We start from the raw sequence: 24711 nt of genomic DNA, 5'->3' as shown, positions 1-24711 counted from the left end.
AGTGGTGATGCCATTCCAGCGGTGTCAGCACTCGTACTCCTGGGGCTCACATGACATTGTTACATCACGCGAGCCCTGCGCCCAATCAACACCGGCTTCCCTTTCTCCAACTTCAGACGTATGAAGCATCAATAGGAAGTGGTGAGCATATGTGGGACCTTAGAACCTAGGGTAGCACAAATCGCATATACGGGCTGAGCCCAGGGTGGATAAAAATCTTGATTTTTTTAAAAAAATGAAAAAAATCAGATTTTTTTGATTTAAATCAGATTTTTTTGATTTAAATCATTTGATTTAAATCAGATTTTTTAATCAAGTTGTACACAAGCAAAACTTTGTCTTTTTGCAAATCTAATTGTTTTACACAAAAATATTAAAACAGTTGATTATGAAACCTAATAATTTTTATTTGCACTATTAAACACTCAGAATTGAACTACAGAGAGTAAGGGGTGCTTCACACACAGCGAGCTCGCTGCCGAGATCGCTGCTGAGTCACGCTTTTTGTGACGCAGCAGTGACCTCATTAGCGATCTCGCTGTGTGTGACACTGAGCAGCGATCTGGCCCCTGCTGCGAGATCGCTGCTCGTTACACACAGCCCTGGTTCGTTTTCTTCAAAGGCGCTCTCCCGCTGTGACACACAGATCGCTGTGTGTGACAGCGAGAGAGCGACAAATGAAGCGAGCAGGGAGCAGGAGCCGGCGTCTGACAGCTGAGGTAAGCTTGTAACCAAGATAAACATCGGGTAACCAAGGTGGTTACCCGATATTTACCTTAGTTACCAGCCTCCGCAGCTCTCACGCTGCCTGTGCTGCCGGCTCCGGCTCTCTGCACATGTAGCTGCTGTACACATCGGGTTAATTAACCCGATGTGTACAGCAGCTAGGAGAGCAAGGAGCCAGCGCTAAGCAGTGTGCGCGGCTCCTTGCTCTCTGCACATGTAGCTGCATTACACATCGGGTTAATTAACCCGATGTGTACAGCAGCTAGGAGAGCAAGGAGCCAGCGCTCAGTGTGCGCGGCTCCCTGCTCCCTGCACACACAGCTAAGCGGTGTGAGCTGGTAACTAATGTAAACATCGGGTAACCATACCCGATGTTTACCTTAGTTACCAGTCTCCGCAGCTTCCAGACGGCGGCTCCGTGCAAGCGCAGCGTCGCTTGCACGTCGCTGCTGGCTGGGGGCTGTTCACTGGTCGCTGGTGAGATCTGCCTGTTTGACAGCTCACCAGCGACCATGTAGCGATGCAGCAGCGATCCTGACCAGGTCAGATCGCTGGTCGGATCGCTGCTGCATCGCTAAGTGAGAAGGTACCCTAAGTACTTTTTAACAATAGCCTATCTCTAACGTTTGAAGTAAGCAAACATCTTCAGTGAATACATCAGTCCTTTAAGCCTACTGTTTATTTAGGACTTTTAATAGGAAAACCAGTTGTCCTGCTTTAGCAGTTCCTAAGCGGTTTCGGACTGTTGTGTGCACAAAACCAAATGAAGAAAACAATCTCTCTACTCCTGCGGATGAAGCCGATGCAGTCAGTAGCTGAGTAGCTAGATTTATTATCTTTGCTGGAAGAACAAGTGATTGCGACTTCCACCAGTCCAGTGGTTTTAGTTCATTAACGACGTTATCTGCAAACATGTATTTTTGAAATGGTGCAGATTCACACTTCAATTTCAGCACAGTTGCCACAATGTCATGGTTAGTATTGGCGAGCCACTCCATTGCAGAGTTGATTTCCGCCTCAGATAATTTTTTCCCTCTGTAGATGGGATGCAAGATATTGGCTAAATAGTGTTCTTCTTTTAATGCTTGGTCCTTGCGGTGCTGTATTGCAACCTTTACATTGTTTGAGAGGTTCAAGAGATCTAGAGAACCTTCTAAATCTTTCCAAACTTCTGTGGCATCAGCTATGGTTGCAGTATCTTTCTGCATTTTATCCAACGCAATCGATATTGGCTTTAACCTTTCCAAAAGGTCCTCGGCATTTCTCTTCACACCAAGATTTAATACTTTGCTTCGTATATTAGCATCAATTTTATCCCGATGTGTTTCGCAAATGGACAGTAATTTTGACCAGTTGTTAATAAACAGTTCCAAGCAGTCAGCCAAGGTATTCCATCTAACATCTTGTGGTAGAACCAACTTCAGTCCTCCCATTTCCTTGTAGGTTGCATGTGCAAAATGATTATTGCGGAAATATTTAACAATTTCTACAACATGTTCCTTGACACCCAAAATATGCAGGTCTTTTGCCAAAAGATGCAACAATTGGGCAGAACAACCGTATGTAATGACATTTGTGTCATCCTGTGCCAGTTCCGCTCGCATTTTTGCCACATTGCTTGCGTTATCAGTAACTAAGCTCCTTACTTTACATCCAAACTGTTCTTGGCATTGGTGAATTGAGTTCTTAGCAATTTCAAGTAAATATTCAGCAGTATGTGAATTTCCAGATGTGTCGATTGTGTCTGTAAGGTAAGTTTCACCATCTTCTGTTGTGACACAAGTGCAAATTATGGGGTCGTTGTGGATGTTGCTCCAACCATCCAAGCTCATGTTAACAACCTTGTCTTTCAAATATTTTGTACAAGCCGCTCTTTCTATGTCATATACAGCCTGAAGATGTTTTCGTGAGATATCAAATCTACTTGGTGGTTTGTAGCCTGGTCTAATTCCTTCGATCATTTGTACAAACAATGGGTGCTCAACTAGTCGGAAAGAAGAATTGGTTGCAAATATGAATTTAGCAATTAATTCATCAAAATGTTCTTTCTGGCTCGTCGTAGTCTTTAAGATGACTTTTTCTACACTTTGTTGCACGCAAAGTTTTTTTTTGGGCTGCTTTGTTGAAGTTGTACCCAGATATTGATTGTCACGTGCAGCACAAGCCATATTTGACCCTGAAAGCACAGAAATTAAAAATATAAATCGACTGCGTATTTGAAGAAATATAACGAAAATATTGAAACAAACTTTTTGAACAATGTAATGGTCCTCGTCCTATAAGGGCTGTCTCAAAAGTTATGCTACTCAAGTTTTCCGGTGAGGTTGCTGTAATACTGGTAACTAATATCAGAGCCTCAGCAACTGAAAAAAATTATGTCACAAAAGTTTTAAAAATGTTTTTTTTTTAAAATGGTCAATTTGGCAGACTTCAAAAGTGAATTGCAGCCTACAATAAAAAAAAAATAAGCGTATACAAACTTTATTTTTACTTAAAGGACATGTGCACCTTTATTTTTTAAGGTGCAGCCAGTCACAGTGTGCACATGTCCTCCCCCCGCAGCTCTCTTACCTCCGATGTCAGCGCTGCGGGGATCCATGGCTTCGTTCTGCCCGTCCGCGAGCGCGCCTCCATTCATTTCAATGGAGCGTGCGGCCCGCTGACGTCACGTCGCTGGATCACTGCGAGTAGGCCGCAACCGGAGGACGGGAGGCGGACGGTCAAAACGAAGCCACGGATCTCAGCGCTGCGGGGATCGGAGGTAAGAGCGCTGCGGGGGGGGACATGTGCACCTTAAAAAAATAAAGGTGCACATGTCCTTTAGCGTTAATTTTCTGTGAAATATTGCCTTAACATAAATTTAAATTCTATACTCCAGAACTACCAGTGCTAGAAATTTTTCTTTTCATAGACTTTAACCATCCCAGTAAAATGTCTGTTAAAAAAATAGGTTGTAAATTAATTGCCAGACTTACCACTAGTACTAGGCTCCTGGTGCATAAGAAGCTGTGGGGGTTCATTGACATTAGTTGTAATCACTATCAACATCTTCATTTCCCTTCTGGTTGCAGTTTTCATAATGTGATTTCAAACGGCAAACAAGTCCTTGGATATCCTTTTGACAGTATTTGCACTTTGCTCTTGCACCTTTCTTTCCAAGATCTGCTGCTGGCATCTCAACAAAATGAACCCAAATAGGGTCTCTCTTACGACCTGCTGCCATGGCTCACACAGATCACTTATGAAGTTTGATTGTTACTACAGCCTGAGCCAAGCACTGCTGATGTTACTACAGCCCGAGCCAAGTACTGCTGACTATCCAACAAGTTTGGGCATGTCAACTGAATGCAGGGAAAAAGAAACTAAACCAAAACTGAAACCAAGCTAGAAGTGTGGAATTAAAGGGGCAGTATGAACAAAATGTGGAGGCTATTAATAGTTTATACAATTAAGACATGCTGCTTTTAAACACCTACCTATTGCCATATAGTAAAACAAAAAAGATTTTTACTTACTTTGGGGTCCCCCCCTCACCCTGGCGTTAGATCGTTGCCCCTAGTTTCGTCCGTGTAACTATGGGCGCACATGCACACTGCTCTCACTTCTCATTTTAATCGTGATTTATATTAAAAAAAAAACCTTTTGATTTAAATCAGTGATTTAAATCATGATTTAAATCGATCCGATTTAAATAGAAAAAAATCTTTTGATTTAAATCGTGATTTAAATCATGATTTAAATCGGCGTGATTTAAATCAATCCACCCTGGCTGAGCCCAGTTCTCAGTCTGGAATACCATTCTCTTCCATATTTAGATATACATGTTAATGCTTTAATGACAGACATGTAATACTACATTTCCCTTGCAATTACTGATACAATTCTTGACTTCTTATAACCATCTAAATTCTGAGGTGAGAAGCAGGACCTGTGCTCATACAGGTATTTCCAGTTTCCTTTTTGCACAGAACAGTCATCATAGTCCAGCCTATTTAAAGGGAACCTGTCAGGTCCAATAAGCACCCAGAACTATGAGCAGTTCTGGGTGTATATTGCTAATCCCTGCCTAATCGTCCCTGTATACACTAGCATAGATAGAGATCTTTAGAAAAAGTATTTCTAAAGATCTTTTATCGTATGCTAATGAGCGTGGGAACTAGTCCCCTGGGCGTTCGTTCCCCTTGCTAGTAGCCCCCATTGGCATGTTAGTACACCCCTGTGGGCCCCTGTGGCTGTGCTAACATGCTAATGAACGCGCAGCATCAGAGGATGATCTCACTCACCTCTCCACTGCCATCACTGCCCAACACTGGATTTCGTCCCGGAGTTTGGGTCATGCGCAAAATGAAGCCGGGTGTACGCGTCCTGGCTTCAAACTGAAGTAGTGCGCATGACAAACTCCAGGGTCATGCGCACTGAGCTGAAATCCAGCGTCGGACGCGATGGCAGCGGAGAGGTGAGTGAGATCATCCTGTGACGCTGCACATTCATTAGCATGTTAGGACGTCCACAGGGGCGTACTAACATAATGGAGTCGACTAGCCAGGGAAACGAATGCCCAGGGGGCTATTGCCCATGCTCATTAGCATACGATAAAAGATCTTTAGAAATACTTTTTCTAAAAGATCTTTTATCTATGCTAGTGTATACAGGGACGGTTAGGCAGGGATTAGCAATATACACCCAGAACTGCTCATGGTAAAGGGTGCATATTGCACCTGACAGGTTCCCTTTAATTCAATTCTGTGGGAAAATTCTGCACATAGAACTGAGCGCAAGAGAAATTGACATGTTGTGAATATGAAACAAGCACCGCATGTCAGTTTACACTAAGTAAAAAGGAAGTACAATGGGCAGGAAAGTTCTATAAATCCCATACACAGGGACCGTTACGCAGGGATTAGCAATATGCACCCAGGTGATGGGCGCTAGCCCCACCGCTGCACTAAAATAACAAATCAGGAAAGAAAGACAGACAGAGGGAGCACAACAACAGACAGCTACAGTCAGCACCAAGACTGCAGCCACCACAGCTATTTCAACAGAGGGTTTCAGCAGCTCCTTCCACCTCCTGGCTCAGCATCCAAATGGCAACCAAAATAACCAGCACCCTCTGCTGGTAGCAGAGAGTATATAAAAGGGACTGGGGGTAGTCCAAACCGGAAACACCTGAGCTGGTAATTAGCCTACTTCCTGGCAAGGAATACTGACATTAACCCTATGACTGCCAAAAAAGGAAAACACGTTTAATAATATGAGAGTCAAAAGTCCTGAATCTGTCATTGGCCTCATAATACAGACACAGACATGACAATCCAATAGTTTAATCATTGGGAGCCAATAGATGCTAAAGTAATTTAATGTCATGTAGCTGTTAGTGCCCGTTCTCCAGTACTGCCCATCTTTTTTGTTTGCTTTTTTAAGCTTTTGTTGTGTCATTGCAAGGAACGGTAACTGTTTTTATATACACTATTTTTCTCAGGCTATGTTTACTGTTGTGCTTTGGCATTACAACAGGATTTCTATCATTTTTGCCATTCTTGTGAGTAAATGGGACCTGTTCTGGCCTTCCAGATCTATTATATCATGGATCTCAAGCAGGGGCATGGTTTTAGTTTATAATAATATGAACAGAGCCTTAAGGTCCAGTCACACTAAGCAACTTACCAGCGATCCCAACAACGATAGGGATCGCTGGTAAGTTGCTAGGAGGTTGCTGGTGAGCTGTCACACTGCGACGCTCCAGCGATCCCACCAGCAACCTGACCTGGCAGGGATCGCTGGAGCGTGGCTACAAGAGTTGCTGGTGAGCTCACCAGCAACCAGTGACCAGCCCCCAGTCTCCTAGTTACAGCACACATCAGGTTAATTAACCCGATGTGTGCTGCAGCTAAATGTGCACAGAGCAGGGAGCAGCGCACAATGCTTAGCGCTGGCTCCTTGCTCTCCTAGTTACAGCACACATCGGGTTAATTACCTGATGTGTGCTGCAGCTACATGTGCACAGAGCAGGAGCCGGCAGCACAGGCAGCGAGAGCGGAGGAGGCTGGTATCAAAGGTAAATATCGGGTAACCAAGGACAGGGCTTCTTGGTTACCCGATGTTTACATTAGTTACCAGCCTCAGCAGAAGCTGGCTCCCTGCTCACTGCACATTTAGTTGTTGCTGTCTCGCTGTCACACACAGCGATCTGTGCTTCACAGCAGGACAGCAACAACTAAAAAATGGCCCAGGACATTCAGCAACAACCAACGACCTCACAGCAGGGGCCAGGTTGTTGCTGGATGTCACACACAGCAACATCGCTAGCAACGTCACAAAAGTTGTTCGTTACCAGCGATGTTGCTAGCGATGTTGCTTAGTGTGACGGGGCCTTTAGGATATGGTTTCATTTCTAATCTTTTGGTGCGAAATTCCACATTTTAGACAGCGATGTCGAAGACTTTCATGTCTGGGTGGGATACTTCTCATTCTGATGTCCTTGGTTGATAAATGGAAGGCAGAAAGTATTGTGACACTTGCACAAGCACGGCTGGGTATAACACACCGCCATGCTGCCATGGGCTGATCGTAGGCCTCAGATACCAGCTGCTCTAATGACTTTTCAGTGTCAATATCGAAAAATATAAGTAAAATAACCAAAAATGAAATGAATTCCAATATATGTGCCATCTTCATTAATGTGACCTTCTGTGTGTCAAGGTCATAATTTATTCTCTAGCTTGTATCACAAATCATTTTTAATTCTCCGGAGGAAAAGTGAGCTGGGATCGAAGCCAAAACAGGGAGTGCAGCCAGGGCAGGGCAATACATTCCTTCCATGGTGCAGAGCAGAATTAATCTCAAGTACGCCATCCTCTCCATGCATTTCCAGCCTCTGCTCACGTCTAATATGAGATCACCTAACACACAGAGAAAAATCCAGACATGCATAGCAATTCAGAGGGCAGGCCAAGCCCGAAACAAGACATCTGTACACAACTGCTACAGTTCATCTCCTCTGCAGCCATGTCCACCCTCTAATATTACCAGCTGTCATCACCAGTGCTAGAATGTATACAATGACTTCCACAGTAGTCACCAAGTCTGCATTCAGCTCAGTTTTGGAGGCACAACCAGAGTCCATCCATAAAAAAGACCCCCCCCCCCCAAAAGACAACACATATATGGGTAGTCAGCCAACTAAGTTCCTTCTATCTATAGCAAGTAACAACAGATCAGTGACACAAAACTGATCTAAGTGACACTGTAAGTTATCCTATGTGATGCATTTTTAGGTAGTCTCCTCTGCCTCCTGCTTGTGATAGGCGTTTCTTGATAATATCTTACAAGCAGGAGGCAGTGAAGCTGCAACTCATAGGATACACCGGATGATCTGCACAAAGAACGCCCAGACAGTATATACAGTGTGCAGGGGAAGCGCACAGGAATACACACATAGTAAATAGACCTGGGCGTCTAAGTCATTTCTACCAGGGCCACGCCTTTTTGACCAAGGTGAGGCCAAGGCCTCAAAATCTATTGAAAGTCCATGCCAAAACTAAAAAACATACTGCCTTATTTATTTATTTTCCATTTGTCTCCTCTATTTTGTTTAGTCTTACACCAAGAATAAAATTAAAATCAGTAAGGTCACTAAAGAGATTACTGCAACCAGAAAAATGATTAAAAAGGTAGTCTGGGACTTTAAGATTAATGATTTGTGCTTGATATAGGTCATAAATGTCTGCTTGGAAGGGGCACGACAACCAGTACAGCTCAGTCAACTGTATACAGGCCAGGGCTGGGAACTGCATATCAGCCCCTATCTGTATCAACAGGCGGCAGATGTGCAGCACCCAGCCATGGCCACCATTTCATCGATGTAGCTATGCAGCTCCACAACTGAATAGTTCCAGGCGGTGGGCACTGCTGACAGGTGAGGGGTGCCGGGGTCGTACACTCATCAATCAGACATTGATGAAGTATTCTAAGGATAGGTCATCAATGTTCAAAGACCCAGCAATGCCCTTCTCGCTCTTCCCTTTATACATACAATGCTAATGTACAATCGTGGCCAAAAGTTTTGAGATCAACAAATTTTGGTTTTCACAAAGTTTACTGCTTCAGTGTTTTTAGATATTTTGGTCAGATGTTTCTATGGTTACTAAAATAATTTATACGTTTTTATACTTTTTTATTTTCATTTTTACAAATACATCAAGTTTCTGCAAAAACTTAATATTTACACTATTGACCCCTATTTTTCAAACACTTCTGCAATTCACCCTGGCAGAGGAGTATTAGCCTCTAGGCCAAATCCTGAAAGATAACCTATTCTTAGCTAATTATGGTCTACAATTTATCATAATGTCTGTATTTTTGTTTGTCCACCCAATTTTTGAGAATTAACCACAGGTTCTCAACAAGATTGAGATCTGTGGAGTTTCCTGGCCTTGGTCCCAACTTATCAATATTTTGTTCAGTCATTTATGATCACTTTTGTCATACGACAGTCCCCAGCATGCTGGAAATAGCATTATTCATCACAATTTCTCCTGGACTGTTGGGAGAAGTTTCTCTTGGAGGAGGTGTAGATATTCTTATTCCTGGCAGTATTTTTAGGCAAAAATGAATGATCCCACTTTTTGGATGAAAATCAATCCCTGCACATGAATAGTCTCTGGATGCTTAACTGTTAGAGTGACACAGGATTCATGGACGCGCTCACATTTACTTTTTCAGACAATTCTTCCAGATTTCCTAAACAGTCTGAACAGGGCTTGAGATAAAATAACTTTGCCCAGTTCTTCTGCTGTCCAATTCCCGTACATCTTCCACAATGTCAGTCTGTCTTGTATGTTTTTCTTGAGAAGTGGCTCCTTTGCTGCCTTACTTGACACTCTACACACCGTGTACAGCAGATGTATTGACAACTGCTTGCTGCCTTACCGGAGCAAGCTCTGCACTGGTGTTGAGCAGATTTGATAGCGAATCCTCTGTAAGATCATCCTGCCACTTGCTGGACTTCCTTGTGTGCCTTGAAGCCTTCTTTGCAGCAACTGAACAACTGAATTCTCTATGATCTGATGAATGGTAGATTTAGGGGCAATCTTAGAAGCAGCAATGTCCTTGCCAGTAAAGCAATGACAACTGTACATTATTTTTTCAAGGTAACAATGGTTAATGATTTAAAGCACCAGCCCCGATTCAAAGCAACCAGTCTGCTAGCATAATTAAATCGGCATGACAGAGATATCAACTGACTGTTTATTGTTAATACTTTCTCCTGAGAAGAGATGAGCGGACTAGTTGAGGTTCGGGTTCAGCCGGTTCAAACGGACTTTAGATAAACGTTCAGTTTGGGACCTAGACTTGGTCTGAACCCCAATGGAAGTCAATAATTGGGCAGTTTGGCACTCCACGGACATACAGCTAGCCATAATCAGAGCATCCAGATGAAAAAGGAGTGGGGGGGTTTGTTTTGTTTTGTTTTTGGACATACTACATCCGATAACATTGTTTTTACCGTCAGTGAGAGCCATTTAGACAGTTCAAGCAGCTTGCACTGGTCCCAGCACCGAGCATACCCAACAAGACTGATGCTCAATCAAGTGGTTAGCATACGTAAAACACCCAAACTCAAATACTGTTTGTTTTTTTGTAAGGTCTGTTTCGGTATGAACACCGAACTTTAATGTTAGGGTTCACTCATCTCTACTCCTGAGCTATTGAGAAGATCATATAAATAATGTATATGTAAATGAGATCATTTTATAGCAGGGTTAAAACTCATTGTAAATGGGGTCTCTGATTAAATGGTTGGTCCTGAGGATGCAGATAGCGGGAATAGCAGGAAGACTGATGCGACGGGTGCATGGTGCAGCCTGCGGGCCACTGTTTTCAATCCTTTGGCTCTCTCAGTCAGTGGGCAGGACTGGAACAGCCAGAGAACCAGATGTGGCCGGCATGCCGCACTTTGCCCAGCTCTAGCTTATACTAGCTGCGTGCTGTATGCTGAATAACCATGTCAGACGCCCCCTATTTGTTGGAGGGGGGACGACAGTTCTGGAGGCACTGCAGTTTACAAAAAACTGCCGCTGTCTGGGCATCTAATATTCAATTATTATCATTGGTCTCTTAGGCCATATGCACACATTGAGCATTCATTGAGCTCAGTATTTGTAAGGCTAAGTTCACACGTTCAATTATCATCCACCAGAACGGATCCAGCAGAAATCTGTTGGCAAAAAAGTTGTGCAAACCCAACTTTGTCAGTTTTGGAAAAAATTATTTTTGCAGGATCCGGTTTTTTTTTTTAACATAGGAGTCTATGGAAAACAGATCCAATAAGTGACTGCTATTTATTTTCCATCTGAAACTGATCAAGCAAAAAAAAAAACAACACGAATGCAAGAAAAATTCAAGCAATCAGATAACGGATCTGTTTTCCATAGACTCAAATGTTGAAAACACGGATCCTGCAAAAATCAATTCTTTCAAAACGAACAAAAAAAGATCTGCTGCTGGATCCGTTCTAACGGGAGATTACCGGACATGTGTACTGAGCCTTATCCAAAACTAGAAGCGGGTACAAAATGCAGCACTGATGTGTTTCTATCATACTTTGTTCCTTTTTTGGCTTACCAATAGAGGTAAAGAACTTAAACACTCAACGTGTGCACGTGGCCTTAAATAAAATAGAAATTAAAATTACATTAGCACTTTATGCAGAAGTGGAAATCCAGAGGAATGTGAAGGGCTTGGTGGGGAGGCATCAGCTGCTAGGAGGGATTATATAGATGCTGATGCAATACAGACACAAGCGAGGCCGACCTCCCGTCTATACCGGAAAGCGAGCTCCGGTAGTCAGAGAGCACATGACCCTGCTGGCTACAATATATATGGAGGACTTGAATATCGTGGTTACATAACAGGCTTGTATATTCAGCTTTAAACAGTCATTGGTAAAAACTTTTCAGAAATCACAATTTTTCCTGAAACTGATTTTGCAACTCAACATTCTCATAAATGTACCATGTATCATATCTAAAGTCATTTTATTACAAATTATTACAGGGTAATCTACACTCATCAAACAAGCACATATGGAGAACTGCAAGTTCATGAGCATTGCAAACAAAAGCAGCTGTTCTTCCCTGATATCACCGCACAGAGAGCAGCATCAATAATAGGAAACAGGTGGACGAGGAGCGCAGCCTCCAATGTGGCCGCTCCGGAGTAACCATGTCAACTCACATGACAAATAGCGACCACAAGTGAGCGGCAGGCTGGGATTTCATTCAATTATAGGAATAGTACACGCAAGAAACAGAACCCGGAGGTCATACTCCCGTGTGCAAAAACACATTATTTCTCCAGGTGTTCTCACCAAAACACACCACAGCAAATATGATTTGATGATTGCATTTATTTTATGTAATTTTCAGATTTTTTTAATGCAGTTTTGATGCAAATTTGTAGCAGGGGTTTGTGTGGGTTTTTTAGTACAGAAACGCCGGCATTCTGAACTGAAAATTGCAACTGTTTTTTAAGTCTTCCTGAAGAAACACATATGGAAAAAAAAGCCACCAAAAAGCACAGAGTTCATCAGCGTCATTACAAACACAGAATACGTTAATGACATCACATTCACTTTGCTTAAACAGTTACATGAACAATCCCAGTCTTGATGAATTGTCTGACCTCAGATTGGGAAGAATAAACCTGGGAACAGAAAACCTTTAACACTAGAACTACTGGACTCATGACTAGAGATGAGCGAACCGGTCCCGGTTCGGCTCGAGGTCGGTTCGCCGAACGGAGGTACCGTTCGAGTTCGGTTCGTCGAACCGAACTTGAACTGCATAGGAAACACTGGCAGGCAATCACAAACACATAAAAACACCTAGAAAACACCCTCAAAGGTGTCCAAAAGGTGACAAACAACTCACAACACAACACAAACACATGGGAAAGCGACAAGGACATATACTCATGCGAAAACAAAACAGCTGGACAAGGAAAAAGAGGAGGACACAGATATAGGCATGGCACGCCCTTCTAAAATCATGTAAAACACCGCAAGGTGACTCCAAGCGTAGTCTCCCTTTTTTCCAAAAATTGGGCCCCACACACACCCACCCATTCAGTGGCAGCACTTGTGCCCTAGTTGTACACTTTACAGCTAGATTTGCATCAAGCACATTCCAAAATACGCCATTCTTATCCGTCCCCAGGATGACACCGGGGTAGGTAGCAAAGTCTTTCCTGATCCCAGCTCTGTTCATCTTGGCTACTTTTAAAAACACATCAAGCAAGGGTTACTCCAAGCGGAGCCTCCCTTTTTTCCAAAAAATGTGCCCCACACACACCCACCCATTCAGTGGCAGCACTTGTGCCCTAGTTGTACACTTCACAGCTAGATTTGCATCAAGCACATTCCAAATCCACAAGCATTTACTCTCCCCAGGATGACACAGGGGTAGTAAATTCCTGGTGGATCCATGACTTGTTCATTTTGATGAACGTCAGTCTGTCCACATTGTCACTGGACAGACGCGTGCGCTTATCTGTCAGCACACACCCAGCAGCACTGAAGACACGTTCAGAGACAACGCTGGCAGCTGGACACGACAAAATCTCCAAGGCGTAACTGGATAGCTCTGGCCATTTTTCTAGATTTGAAGCCCAAAATGAGCAAGGCTCCATTTGCAAAGTCATGGCATCGATGTTCATTTGTAGATACTCCTGTATCATCCTCTCCAGCCGTTGACTATGTGTCAGACTTGTTGTCTGTGGTGGCCTTGCAAAGGAGGGTCTAAAAAAATTATGAAAAGATTCCATAAAATTGCTGTTACCAGCACCAGATACGGTCCTACTGGTACGTGTAGACTGTTGAAGATGACGAGACCGTCCCATGTTTGTCAAGTTACAACTGGGAGAATCACTCCCTGCACCTGCACGGTTGTTTGGTGGAAAAGCCGAGCTAAGATCGAGTAACAGCTTCTGCTGATACTCCTGCATACGTGCGTCCCTTTCTATGGCTGGAATTATGTCACAAAATTTGGACTTGTACCGGGGATCTAATAGTGTGGCAAGCCAGTACTCATCATCACTTCTAATTTTGACAATACGAGGGTCATGTTGGAGGTAGTGCAAAAAGAAGGCACTCATGTGTCTTGCGCAGCCATGCGCACCAAGTCCACGCTGTGTTTGTGGCATAGAGGTGCTAACCATTCTTTCTTCCTCTGACATCTCCCCCCAACCTCTTTCAACTGAAATTTGACCAAGGTCTCCCTCATCTGCTGAGTCTTCCATGTCCATGGTCAGTTCGTCCTCCATTTCTTCATGTCCTCCTGCACCTTCCTCAACATCTCGCCTGCTACCATGCGCCCTTGTTGATCCCTGTCCCCCATGGTCCCATGCCTGGCGCCTTGGTGATGATGAACGTCTGGACCTTGGTGATGTTGTTGTGTCTTGCGCATATGAATCCTCCTGTAGTTCATCCCCTTCCTGTTGTCCCACCCCCTGACTCCGAATAGTGTTTAGCGTGTGCTCCAGCATGTAAATGACTGGAATCGTCATGCTGATAATGGCATTGTCAGCGCTAAACATATTCGTCGCCATGTCGAAACTGTGCAGAAGGGTGCATAGGTCCTTGATCTGAGACCACTCCATCAGGGTGATCTGCCCCACCTCTGCATCTCGTTGGCCCAGGCTATACGTCATGACGTATTGCACCAGGGCACGGCGGTGCTGCCACAGTCGCTGTAACATGTGGAGAGTTGAATTCCAGCGTGTCGCCACATCGCACTTCAGGCGATGAACTGGCAGGCCGAAAGACTTCTGGAGCGATGCAAGTCGCTCAGCTGCGGCGCTTGAACGGCGGAAGTGAGCAGACAGTTTTCGTGCCCTGTTCAGAAGGCCATCTAGGCCGGGATATTGTGTTAAAAATTGCTGGACGACAAGGTTCAACACGTGAGCCATACAAGGTACGTGTGTCACCTTGCCCAGGCGAAGGGCCGCACCCAGGTTTGCAGCATTGTCGCACACGGCCTTACCAGGCTGCAGGTTGAGTGGAGACAACCATTTATTAAACTCGGACCGCAGAGCTGACTACAACTCAGCTGTGTGACTCTTATTCCCAAGACATGTCAAGCTAAAGACCGCCTGATGCCGTTGCGCTCTGCTGCCAGCATAGTAATGAGGGGTGCGTGATTCCTTCTGCGCAGTGAGAACGCTGGTGGCCTGACCAGGCAGGCTTGGGGTGGAGGTGGAGGACCCAGATGAGGTGGAGGATGCAGAAGCAGTGGCGGAACTTGGACAGACAGAGGATTGACACACAAGTCGTGGGGATGGCAAGACTTGTGCAGCAGACTCTTCACCATCTATCACCATAGTTACCCAGTGCCCAGTCAGCGACATGTAACGTCCCTGTCCATGCTTACTGGTCCAAGTATTGGTGGTGAAATGCACCCGTTGACACACAGAGTTTCTCAAGGAAGCGGTGATGTTGTTCTTAGAGAAGTAGTGGCGACTAGGCATCTGGTACTGGGGCACAGCGACAGACATAAGGTCTCGAAAATCCTGTGTGTCCACTAGGCGGAAAGGCAGCATTTCGGTAGCCAAGAGCTTACAGAGGGATAGAGTCAACCTCTTAGCTTTGTCATGGGTCGCAGGAAGTGGCCTTTTATTTGACCACATCTGAGGGACAGAGATCTGGCTGCTGTGTGTAGACTGTGTTGAGTAGGGTGTCCCTGGAAAAATGCAGGTTTGTGAGGAAAGTGCAGGCGGAGACATGATGTTGCCTTCATCCAACGTTGGTGCTATCGATGTCTGAGAGAGCTGTACACACTCACTTGTTTCCCCTTCCAAACCAACTGACGACCTACCAAGCAAACTGCCTGTTGCGGTTACAGTGGTGGAAGTTGTGGGTGGAAAAACAGGTGTGACAGCTGTCCTCACAGTCCTAGAAGATGACGAGCGCGCGGATGCACTGGAAGGGGCAGGCGGTGGATGGTCCGCTCCGCTAGTCCACATTGCAGCACGGTGAGCTTCCCACCGGGCCATATGATATTTATTCATGTGACGATTCATGGAAGAAGTTGTCAAACTGCTGAGGTTTTGACCTCTACTAAGAGAACCATGACAAATTTTACAGATCACATAATTTGGGCGATCTTTTTCTATGTCAAAAAAGGACCAGGCTAGGCAAGGCTTAGAGGCCATGCGACCTGTTGATCCACCCCGAATAATGCTCAGAGGCAGAGTGGTGGCTGAGGATGCAGTTGTAGACGTGCTACCAGTACTCCGACTCTGTCCAGGAAGGCGCAAGGTAACTTCGTCATCAGTTGCATCCTCCTCCACCACCTCTGTTGACCTCCTCGAGTGCCTGACTGTGGGTTGACAGTAGGTGGGATCTAGAACTTCATCATCAATTGTTGTGTTTGCACTCCCCTCCCCCTCAGACCGAGCCTCTTCTTGCCCTGACCGAATATTTAAGTTGTCATCCCAATCGGGTATCTGCGTCTCATCTTCATCAGTATGTTCCTCATTGTCTATAACCACAGGTGTTACAGTTTGTGACAAAGGGTCAACATTATGCTCAGAAACTTGTTCCTCACGGCCTGAATCAGAGTCACAAAGGTTCTGGGCATCATTGCAGACCATTTCCTGTTCTGTACTCACTGTAGCTTGGGAGCAGACCTCTGATTCCCAGGCTATAGTGTGACTGAACAGCTCTGCAGACTCAGCCATCTCAGTTCCACCATACTGTGCAGGGCTGATTGAGACTTCAGAGCTGGGAGAAAGCAAGTTTGATTGGGATGACAACTCAGAGGACTGGTGTTTTTTGGATGCGGTACTTGAAGTGGCTGAGAGGGCACTTGTTGGACCACTTGAGATCCATTCAAGCATTTTCCTTTTTTGGCCATCATCTACCTTTGTTCCTGTTGTTCGTGTCCGTAAAAAAGGGAGCACATCGGATTGTCCACGGTAAGTAGTAGACATCTTACTTTTGCTGGTAGATGGTCTATCTTCAGCAGATGATAATGGAGCTTTGCCACCTTCCCCACGGACAAAACCTTTTTTGCCTTTTCCACCACGCCTCTTCCCCTTTCCACCAGCATCTGTCATTTTGCCACTCATGTTGATTGCGACAAGATTGTGCACTGAAAATGTGGTAGTAAAAATTGAGAGGTGGTGTAGATTGCAGCGGTGGTCTAGCTTTATTAACAGCAGAATAATAAAGAATAAATATCCCTGACAATGCAACTACGGCCCTTAAACTGGCAGCAAAAATTGCTAGTATAATGGCTTAGTTATAATGAGTTGGAGTGTGCAATGCAGGCAGAGGTGCTGCAAATGTCTTTGCACTAGTGTGACTAGTCAAATGTCCAATAGCCACGTTTAGGATGCCACTAGGTACACTGAGTGTTTGCTAGTATAATGGCTTAGTTATAATGAGTTGGAGTGTGCAATGCAGGTAGAGGTGCTGCAAATGTCTTTGCACTAGTGGGACTAGACAAAAGTCCAATAGCCACGTTTAGGATGCCACTAGGTACACTGAGTGTTTGCTAGTATAATGGCTTAGTTATAATGAGTTGGAGTGTGCAATGCAGGCAGAGGTGCTGCAAATGTCTTTGCACTAGTGGGACTAGACAAATGTCCAATAGCCACGTTTAGGATGCCACTAGGTACACTGAGTGTTTGCTAGTATAATGGCTTAGTTATAATGAGTTGGAGTGTGCAATGCAGGCAGAGGTGCTGCAAATGTCTTTGCACTAGTGGGACTAGACAAATGTCCAATAGCCACGTTTAGGATGCCACTAGGTACACTGAGTGTTTGCTAGTATAATGGCTTAGTTATAATGAGTTGGAGTGTGCAGAGGACAGGAGGGTACAGTGCCAGGACTGTGGGGCTCTGGGTAGAGGAAAGGAAGCCTGCCTTTCTATTCCCTCCTAATAGGGAAATGCAGGGAGGAAATCCCTGACCTTTGCTACACAGACGCTGTCGCTGTTTTCAGGACCTGTCACCTATGGCTCTGACCCTGCCGGTTTGAGCCCTTAAAAGGACTGATAGAAAGTGCTATCCCTAAGCTGTCCAGCGCTGTGTATGGAGCACATACAGCTGTATCAGCGATAGGACAAAGGACGGAGCTGCGCCAGTGATGTCTGACACCAAAGACGCAGAAGAGATAATGGCGTCCTGGAGGAAAATGTCCGGTTTTATAATGCAGGGACATGTGACATGGACATCCTATGACACATGCCGTTGCTTCTCTGGCTAAAAGTCCACTTAGCTGTGTGTGTGTCTGGGATTGGCTGACATGCTGGCCCGCCGCACAAGACGCGCGCGCTTAGGGAAGGAAGACAAGGAAAAAAAAAAAAAAAAAATGGCGATCACCATTATACAAACAGCAGTGATCTGAAGGCGCTGTTCACGCACACTATACACTGAAATTTCATAATAGTGTGAGTCACAGAGTGACTTACACTATTACAGCGGAAAGCCAGCTAGGAATTAGCTGTTTTTTTGCTGCTAGAACCGTTCTCGAACGTTTCTAGAACTATCGAGCTTTTGCAAAAAGCTCGAGTTCTAGTTCGATCTAGAACAGGCCCCAAAATCAATCGAGCCTAGAACTGGAGAACCGCGAACCGCGCTCAACTCTACTCATGACACCTATATAGAAATACATAGTGCAAAGTAGTCAAAATGACTACCTCAGTAGTTCTAGTGTTAAAGCGCACCAATCACCAGGATTGTCCTATACACCCTAAAGCCAGGGCTATACTGGCACTATCAGGCTGATTCTCTATATACCTGTAGTGGTCAGCTCGGCTATTTAGGTTTTGAAACACAAGAAAGTAAAGTTTATAAAATCAGCAGCTTGTTGAGTGACAGCAGCTGTCGATCAGCTGATAGCTGGGGTGGGTATTCATAGTTATCCCCTCCCCCCTGTTATTTATGGTAATTCTATTATACAATTGTTTTACTTTGTGACTAAAAGGACCTGTGCTGATGTCATACCCATGTGACCAGAAGGGGCAGAACCTCAGCCAACATAGCTGATATCAGGAAGCAACATTTTTCTGTTGGCTGAGGCCCCGTCCCTTCTGGTCCCATGGGTATGGGATCAGTACAGGTCCTTTTAGTCACAAAGTAAAACAATTGTATAATAGAATTAGTAACAGGGGGAGGGGAAAACTATGAATACTCCTCCAGCTATCAGCTGATCGACAGCTGCTGTCACTCAACAAGCTGCTGATTTTATAAACTTTACTTTCTTGTGTTTCAAAACCTAAATAGCCGAGCTGAGAACTAAAGGTATGTTTAGACTCAGCCTCTTAGTGCCAGTATAGCACTGGCTTTAGGTTATATAGGAAAATCCTGGTGATTGGTGTGCTTTAAATCTCTGCTTATCCTTGAGATAGTAGAACTGTAGATGGTCCGAAGCAATGATTGACAGCTAGTTCTCTAGGCATCCTCCTACAGAAAGGTGGGGAATCACTGGAAAGGACTAGCCACAGGTCTACTACCCCTAGAATTAGCATAGATTTAAAAAGGGGAGGTCTAGTGAAAACAAGTTATCACTCTGCAGCAGGATAGGTGATAACTAACGGCAGCGTATCTGACCACTGGGACCAGTATGGATTATCACTATGGAGAATTTTTTCCCCCAGTAGAAAATGGAGTGTCGAGATAATGCTCAACTAACTCTTTCTTTTTCTATGGGGCAGCCAAAAAAAGCCAAATGTAGCCTCAGCATTCCATAGGGAATAAAAGGAGTGAAGGTTGAACATGCACACTTCTGCTGCATTGTAAAAGTTCCCTGTGCAACCAATCAGTAAGGGTGCCAGTGGTTGGACCCCCATCGATTAACAAGTTATCAACTATCTTGTGGAGACATGATAACTTGTCTAAAATCAACATCCCCTTTAAAATGAGTGGTCCAAAGTAATATTCATCCTAAATCCCTCTCTATTTAGAGCCATAATCTAAACTATTTTCTAATATACACTGTACTTGAATAAGCAATTCCCTACTGTTCTTTTTTGTTTGTTTTTTCACTTCCTTTTTTGATGATGCCTCATGACATGCTGGGATACTCAAATGAAGCATCATCAGTGAGCAGAGGTTGTGATCACTGACCCAGCCTCTGCCCTCTCCCTGAAATGAAGAATCATCTGTGACGCTCATTTCAGTGGCTAGACTAGCCGCAGAACGATGTGCATTGTGCACAATGACAGCGCGCTCTCTGTTGCCGGCTCAGATCAGCAGTAATGAACCAGTAAAGGCACCGTCACACACAACGAGATTGCTAGCGAGATCGCTGCTGAGTCAAAGTTTCTGTGACGCAGTAGCGATCCCGTTAGCGATCTCGTTGTGTGTGACACCTACCAGCGATCAGGCCCCTGCTGTGAGATCACTAGTCGTTGCAGAATGGTCCAGACCATTTTCTTCATAGGCGATGTCCTGCTGGGCAGGACGCATCGCTGTGTTTGACACTGTGTGACAGGGTCACAGTGACTGCTGAGATCGTTATACAGGTCGCTACTGCGACCTGTATTGTTCCTGCATCGCTGGTAAGATCTGACTGTGTGACATCTCACCTGCGACCTCTCAGCGACTTACCAGCGATCCCTATCAGGTCACATCGTTTCCGGGATCGCTGGTAAGTCCGTGTGTGTGACTGGGCCTTAACAGTGCATGTTGTTAGAATACCCGGCATGCAGAGACCAACGCTGCCCACCACAAGTGACATCACTGATCTCTGCATACAGAGTATTCTGACAATGCGCTCTATTGTCCTTTTGTCACTGCTAATCTGAGCTGGCAACAGAATGCGCAGTCATTTGGACAAGCACAACCACTGAAATAAGAGTCACTGATGACGCTTCCTTTTAGGGTGGGTGCAGGGACTGTGGCAGTGATTGCGGCCTCTGCCCCCGATCACGTTTCATTTGAGTATGGCAGAATGCACTGGGATTCTCAAACAAAGCGTCATCAAAAAAAGGAAGTGGGAAAAAAATAAATAAATAGCAAAGCAGTTTGTGTAGTTAGGGAAGGATAAGGAATTTTTATTTCACATTTATTAGAAAAAAATGTTTAGATTATGGCACTGAAATGAATAGATAGGGATTTAGGATGAAAATTACTTTGGACCACCTTTTCAACCCATATAACAATCTGCTCAGCTCCCCTGCTTTATAAATATAATGCCTGCAGGTTTCAATGTTTTTTTCCATTGTAACAGATTTCCTTAAATAAAAAAAGGGAATAAAGGAATGTGCTGGCAAGTTCAGCAAGAGCAAACGTCCAAAACAAAAGACAACATGGATGACGACATAATTCTCTCTTTAAAGGGAACCTGTCAGGTGCAATATGTACCCAGAGCCACGAGCAGTTCTGGTGTATATTGCTAATCCCTGCCTAACAGTCCCTGTATACACTAGCATAGATAAAGAGATCCTTACAAAAAGTATTTCTAAAGATCGTATATTATATGCTTATAAGACCAGGGACTAGTCCCAAGGGCGTACTAACATGCTAATTAATGCGTAGCGATGCCACACATACCTCATTCTTCATGGCGGCCGGCGGAGGATGTATGTGCACTGGGCATGATTCGGAGTCCTCAGCACTTCCGGTCATGCGCACTGTACCTCACTGAGCCGGGAAGCTTACACCCGGCATCAGTTTAGTGCGCATGACCGGAAGTCCCGGGTACTCCGGATCATGCCCAGTGCGCATCCAACCTCTGCCGGCCGCCATGAACAGTGAGGTGTGTGTGCATCGCTGCACATTCATTAGCATGTCAGTACACCCCCGTGGGCGTGCTACCATGCTATGTGGGCCGACTAGTTAAGGAAACAAACGCCCTTGGGACTAGTCCCCTCGCTCATTAGTATAAGATAAAAGATCTTTAGAAATACTTTTTCTAAAAATCTCTTTATCTGTGCTAGTGTATACAGGGACAGTTAGGCAGGGATTAGCAATCTACACCCAGGAATACTCATGGTTCTGGGTGCATATTGCACCTGACAGGTTCCTTTAAAGCAGATCTGTCATTGGCTTTCATAATACAAACTGCATAATGTATACCGTGGGGAAAATAAGTATTTGATACACTGCAGATTTTGGACCTTTTCCCACCTACAAAGAATAGAGAGGTCTGTAATCGTAGGTGCACTTCAACTCTGACAGAATAAAAAAAAAAAAAATCTCATTGTATGATTTTTAAATAATCAATTTGCATTTTATTTCATGAAATTAGTATTTGATTCAATAGCAAAACAGAACTTAATATTTGGTACAGAAACCTTTGTTTGCAATTACAGAGGTCGGATGTTTCCTGTCGTTCTTGACCAAGTTTACACACACTGCAGCAGCGATTTTGGCCAACTCCTCTATATAGATCTTCTCCAGATCTTTCATTGAGTTTCATCTCCCTCCAAAGATTTTCTATTGGATTCAGGTCTGGAGACTGGCTACGCCACTCTGGGACCTTGAAATGCTTCTTATGGAGCCACTGCTTAGCTGCCCTGGCTGTGTAGCATTGTTATTCTGGAAGACCCAGCCACAACCCAAATTCGATGCTCTTACTGATGGAAGGAGGTATTGGCCAAAATCTCATGATACTTGAACCCATCCATCCATCCATCCATCCATCCATCCATCCTCCCTTCAATACGGTGGAGTCGTCCTGTCCGCATTGCAGAAAAGCACCCCCAAAGTATGATATTTCCACCCCCATGGTTCACGGTTCGGATGGTGTTCTTGGGGTTGTACTCATACTCTTACTCCAAACATGGTGAGTGGAGTTGATACCAAAAAGTTCTATTTTGGTCTCATCTGACCACATGCCTCCTCTAGATCATTCAGCTAATCATTGGTGAACCTCAAACGGGCCCAGACAAATGTTGGCGTGAGCAGGGGGGGGACCTTGCTTTGCAGGATTTTGATTCACAAGGTGTAGTGTGTTACTAACGGTAATTTTTGAGACTGTGGTCCCAGCTCTCTTCAGGTAATTGACCTGATCCTCCTGAGTAGTTCTGAGCTCATTCCTGACCTTTGTCAGAATCCTCCTTACCCCACGAGGGAAGATTTTGCATGGAGCCCCAGACCAAGTAAGATTGACAGTCATCTTGGTGTTGCTGCCATTTTCTAAAAATTGTGGTAACAGTTGTTGTCTTCTCACCAAGCTGCTTGCCTTTTGACCTGTAGCCCATCCCATCCTTGTGCAGGTCTACAATTTTGTCCCGGGTGTCATTAAACCGCTCATTTGTCTTAGCCATGGTGGAGAGGTTGGAGTGTGATTGAGTGTGTGGACAGGTCTCTTTTATGCAGGTAACAAGTTCAAACAGGTGCAATTAATACAGGTAATGAGTGCAGAATAGGAGGGCTTTTTAAAGAAAAAAAATAACAGTTCTGTGAGAGCCAGAATTCTTGATGGTTGGTAGGTGATCAAATACTTATTTCATGCAATAAAATGCAATTCAATTATTTAAAAATCATACAATGTGATTTTCAGGATTAATTTTTGGATTCGGTCACGTTTGAAGTGTACCAACGGTAAAAATTGCAGATCTCTCTATTTTTTGTAGGTGGGAAAACTTGCAAAATCAGAAGTGTATCAATTACTTATTTTCCCCACGGTACATTATTAAAGGGATCATTTGGACCTGATGAGGTTGCTGTGCTTATTTTGAAAATCCAAAACACTGGTAACCGTTGATTGGCGGGGATGCCGGGTGTAACACCACAACCAATCTGATATTGATGACCTATGCTACAGAGAGGCCATCAATATAAAAGAACACGAAACCCCCTTTAAAAAGGCACCCATACACAGATTAACCTCATTTCAACAAACAGAAATTGATGTGTTCGGCCGACAGTCTAATGTGTATAAGGGCCCCCAACAAAATGTCAGAGGAGATAAGAAATCTGGCATGTTGGATTTCAGATTGTCAGAAGGCAAGGCTCTCTTAGGCTACTTTCACACATCAGTTTTTTTCCATCAGGTTCAATCCGGAAAAAAACGGGTAAAACGGATCCGGTACCGCATCCGGTTTTCCCCCATAGACTTGCATTGTTACCGGATTGTACCGGATGGCTTTGCGTTGCATCCGGTTTTTTCCGGATGCGGCAAAATAATTGAATGCGGCGGCCGGATAGAACGTATCATGTAACGTTTTTTGGCCCCTTAAAAAAACCGCATTCTGCCGGATCCGGCGCAATGCGGCATTGTATACAATGGGTGTCTATGCATGCCGGATCCGGCGCAATGCGGTTTAAACCGGATGCGGTGACCGCATCCGGTTTGGTAAACAGAGCATGCGCAAATTTTTTTTTTTCATCATCACAAAACTTATAAAAGGATCCAGCACATTCTACACACCTCCTGCCGGATCCTGACTTCAACTTCTGCTGTCCTCCAGTCCAGTGCTCCAGGGAAGAGGTATGTCCACAGTACTGTCCACAGATCACTGCTGTGAGCTGCGTACATGTACTTAGACATTTTTTTTTCTTTTTTTGCAGGTGCAGTGTTGCCGTGGAATTTGTGGACAGCCAGTTGCTGTGTCCGTTTCCATTGAGTGCCAGTGCGGAGTTGGAGGAGAGTGTTCCTGAGGTAATGTCCACAGTACTGTCCACAGATCACTGCTGTGAGCTGCGTACATGTACTTAGACATTTTTTTTTCTTTTTTTGCAGGTGCAGTGTTGCCGTTAAAGTTTGGCCCATCAAGTTGTTGTGCGTGGCCTGTAATAAAAAAAATATGTCGTCTTCTGGTAGCCCGCCCTTCGGTTCAGAAACTGAGGTATTTTTTTTTTTTTGGCGTTATTTTTTTAAAAAAAAAAAAAAAAAAATTTTTTAAATAAACGACATTTACACAGGTGGCCGAAACATCACAGGAGATGCTGCCAGAAGAGGACGGAAGGGGTGGAGAAATACACGGAGCGGGCGGTCATAGTGTAAGTTTCATACAGGAATTGTTTACCAC

General features: G+C 44.5%; 2 protein-coding genes across 4 annotated transcripts in view; one reads left to right on the top strand and one right to left on the bottom strand.

Annotated features, from left to right (window-relative positions):
• Positions 1-24711, bottom strand: part of NBEAL1 (neurobeachin like 1) — a 283360-nt gene that overhangs the window by 202493 nt on the left and 56156 nt on the right. The gene's annotated exons all lie outside the window — the stretch shown is intronic.
• Positions 23003-24711, top strand: part of LOC142245746 (uncharacterized) — a 29340-nt gene continuing 27631 nt past the window's right edge. The window contains exons 1-3 of the mRNA XM_075318705.1: positions 23003-23013; positions 24423-24528; positions 24605-24682. Coding sequence (XP_075174820.1) covers positions 23003-23013; positions 24423-24528; positions 24605-24682 — 195 coding nt within the window. The remainder of the gene's footprint in view (positions 23014-24422; positions 24529-24604; positions 24683-24711) is intronic.

Source organism: Anomaloglossus baeobatrachus, chromosome 7, assembly GCF_048569485.1.
Source record: "Anomaloglossus baeobatrachus isolate aAnoBae1 chromosome 7, aAnoBae1.hap1, whole genome shotgun sequence".
In the NCBI taxonomy this organism is placed as follows: Eukaryota; Metazoa; Chordata; class Amphibia; order Anura; family Aromobatidae; genus Anomaloglossus; species Anomaloglossus baeobatrachus.
Note: the sequence above shows the minus strand (reverse complement) of the source record. Positions and strands in the feature narration are given on the sequence as shown.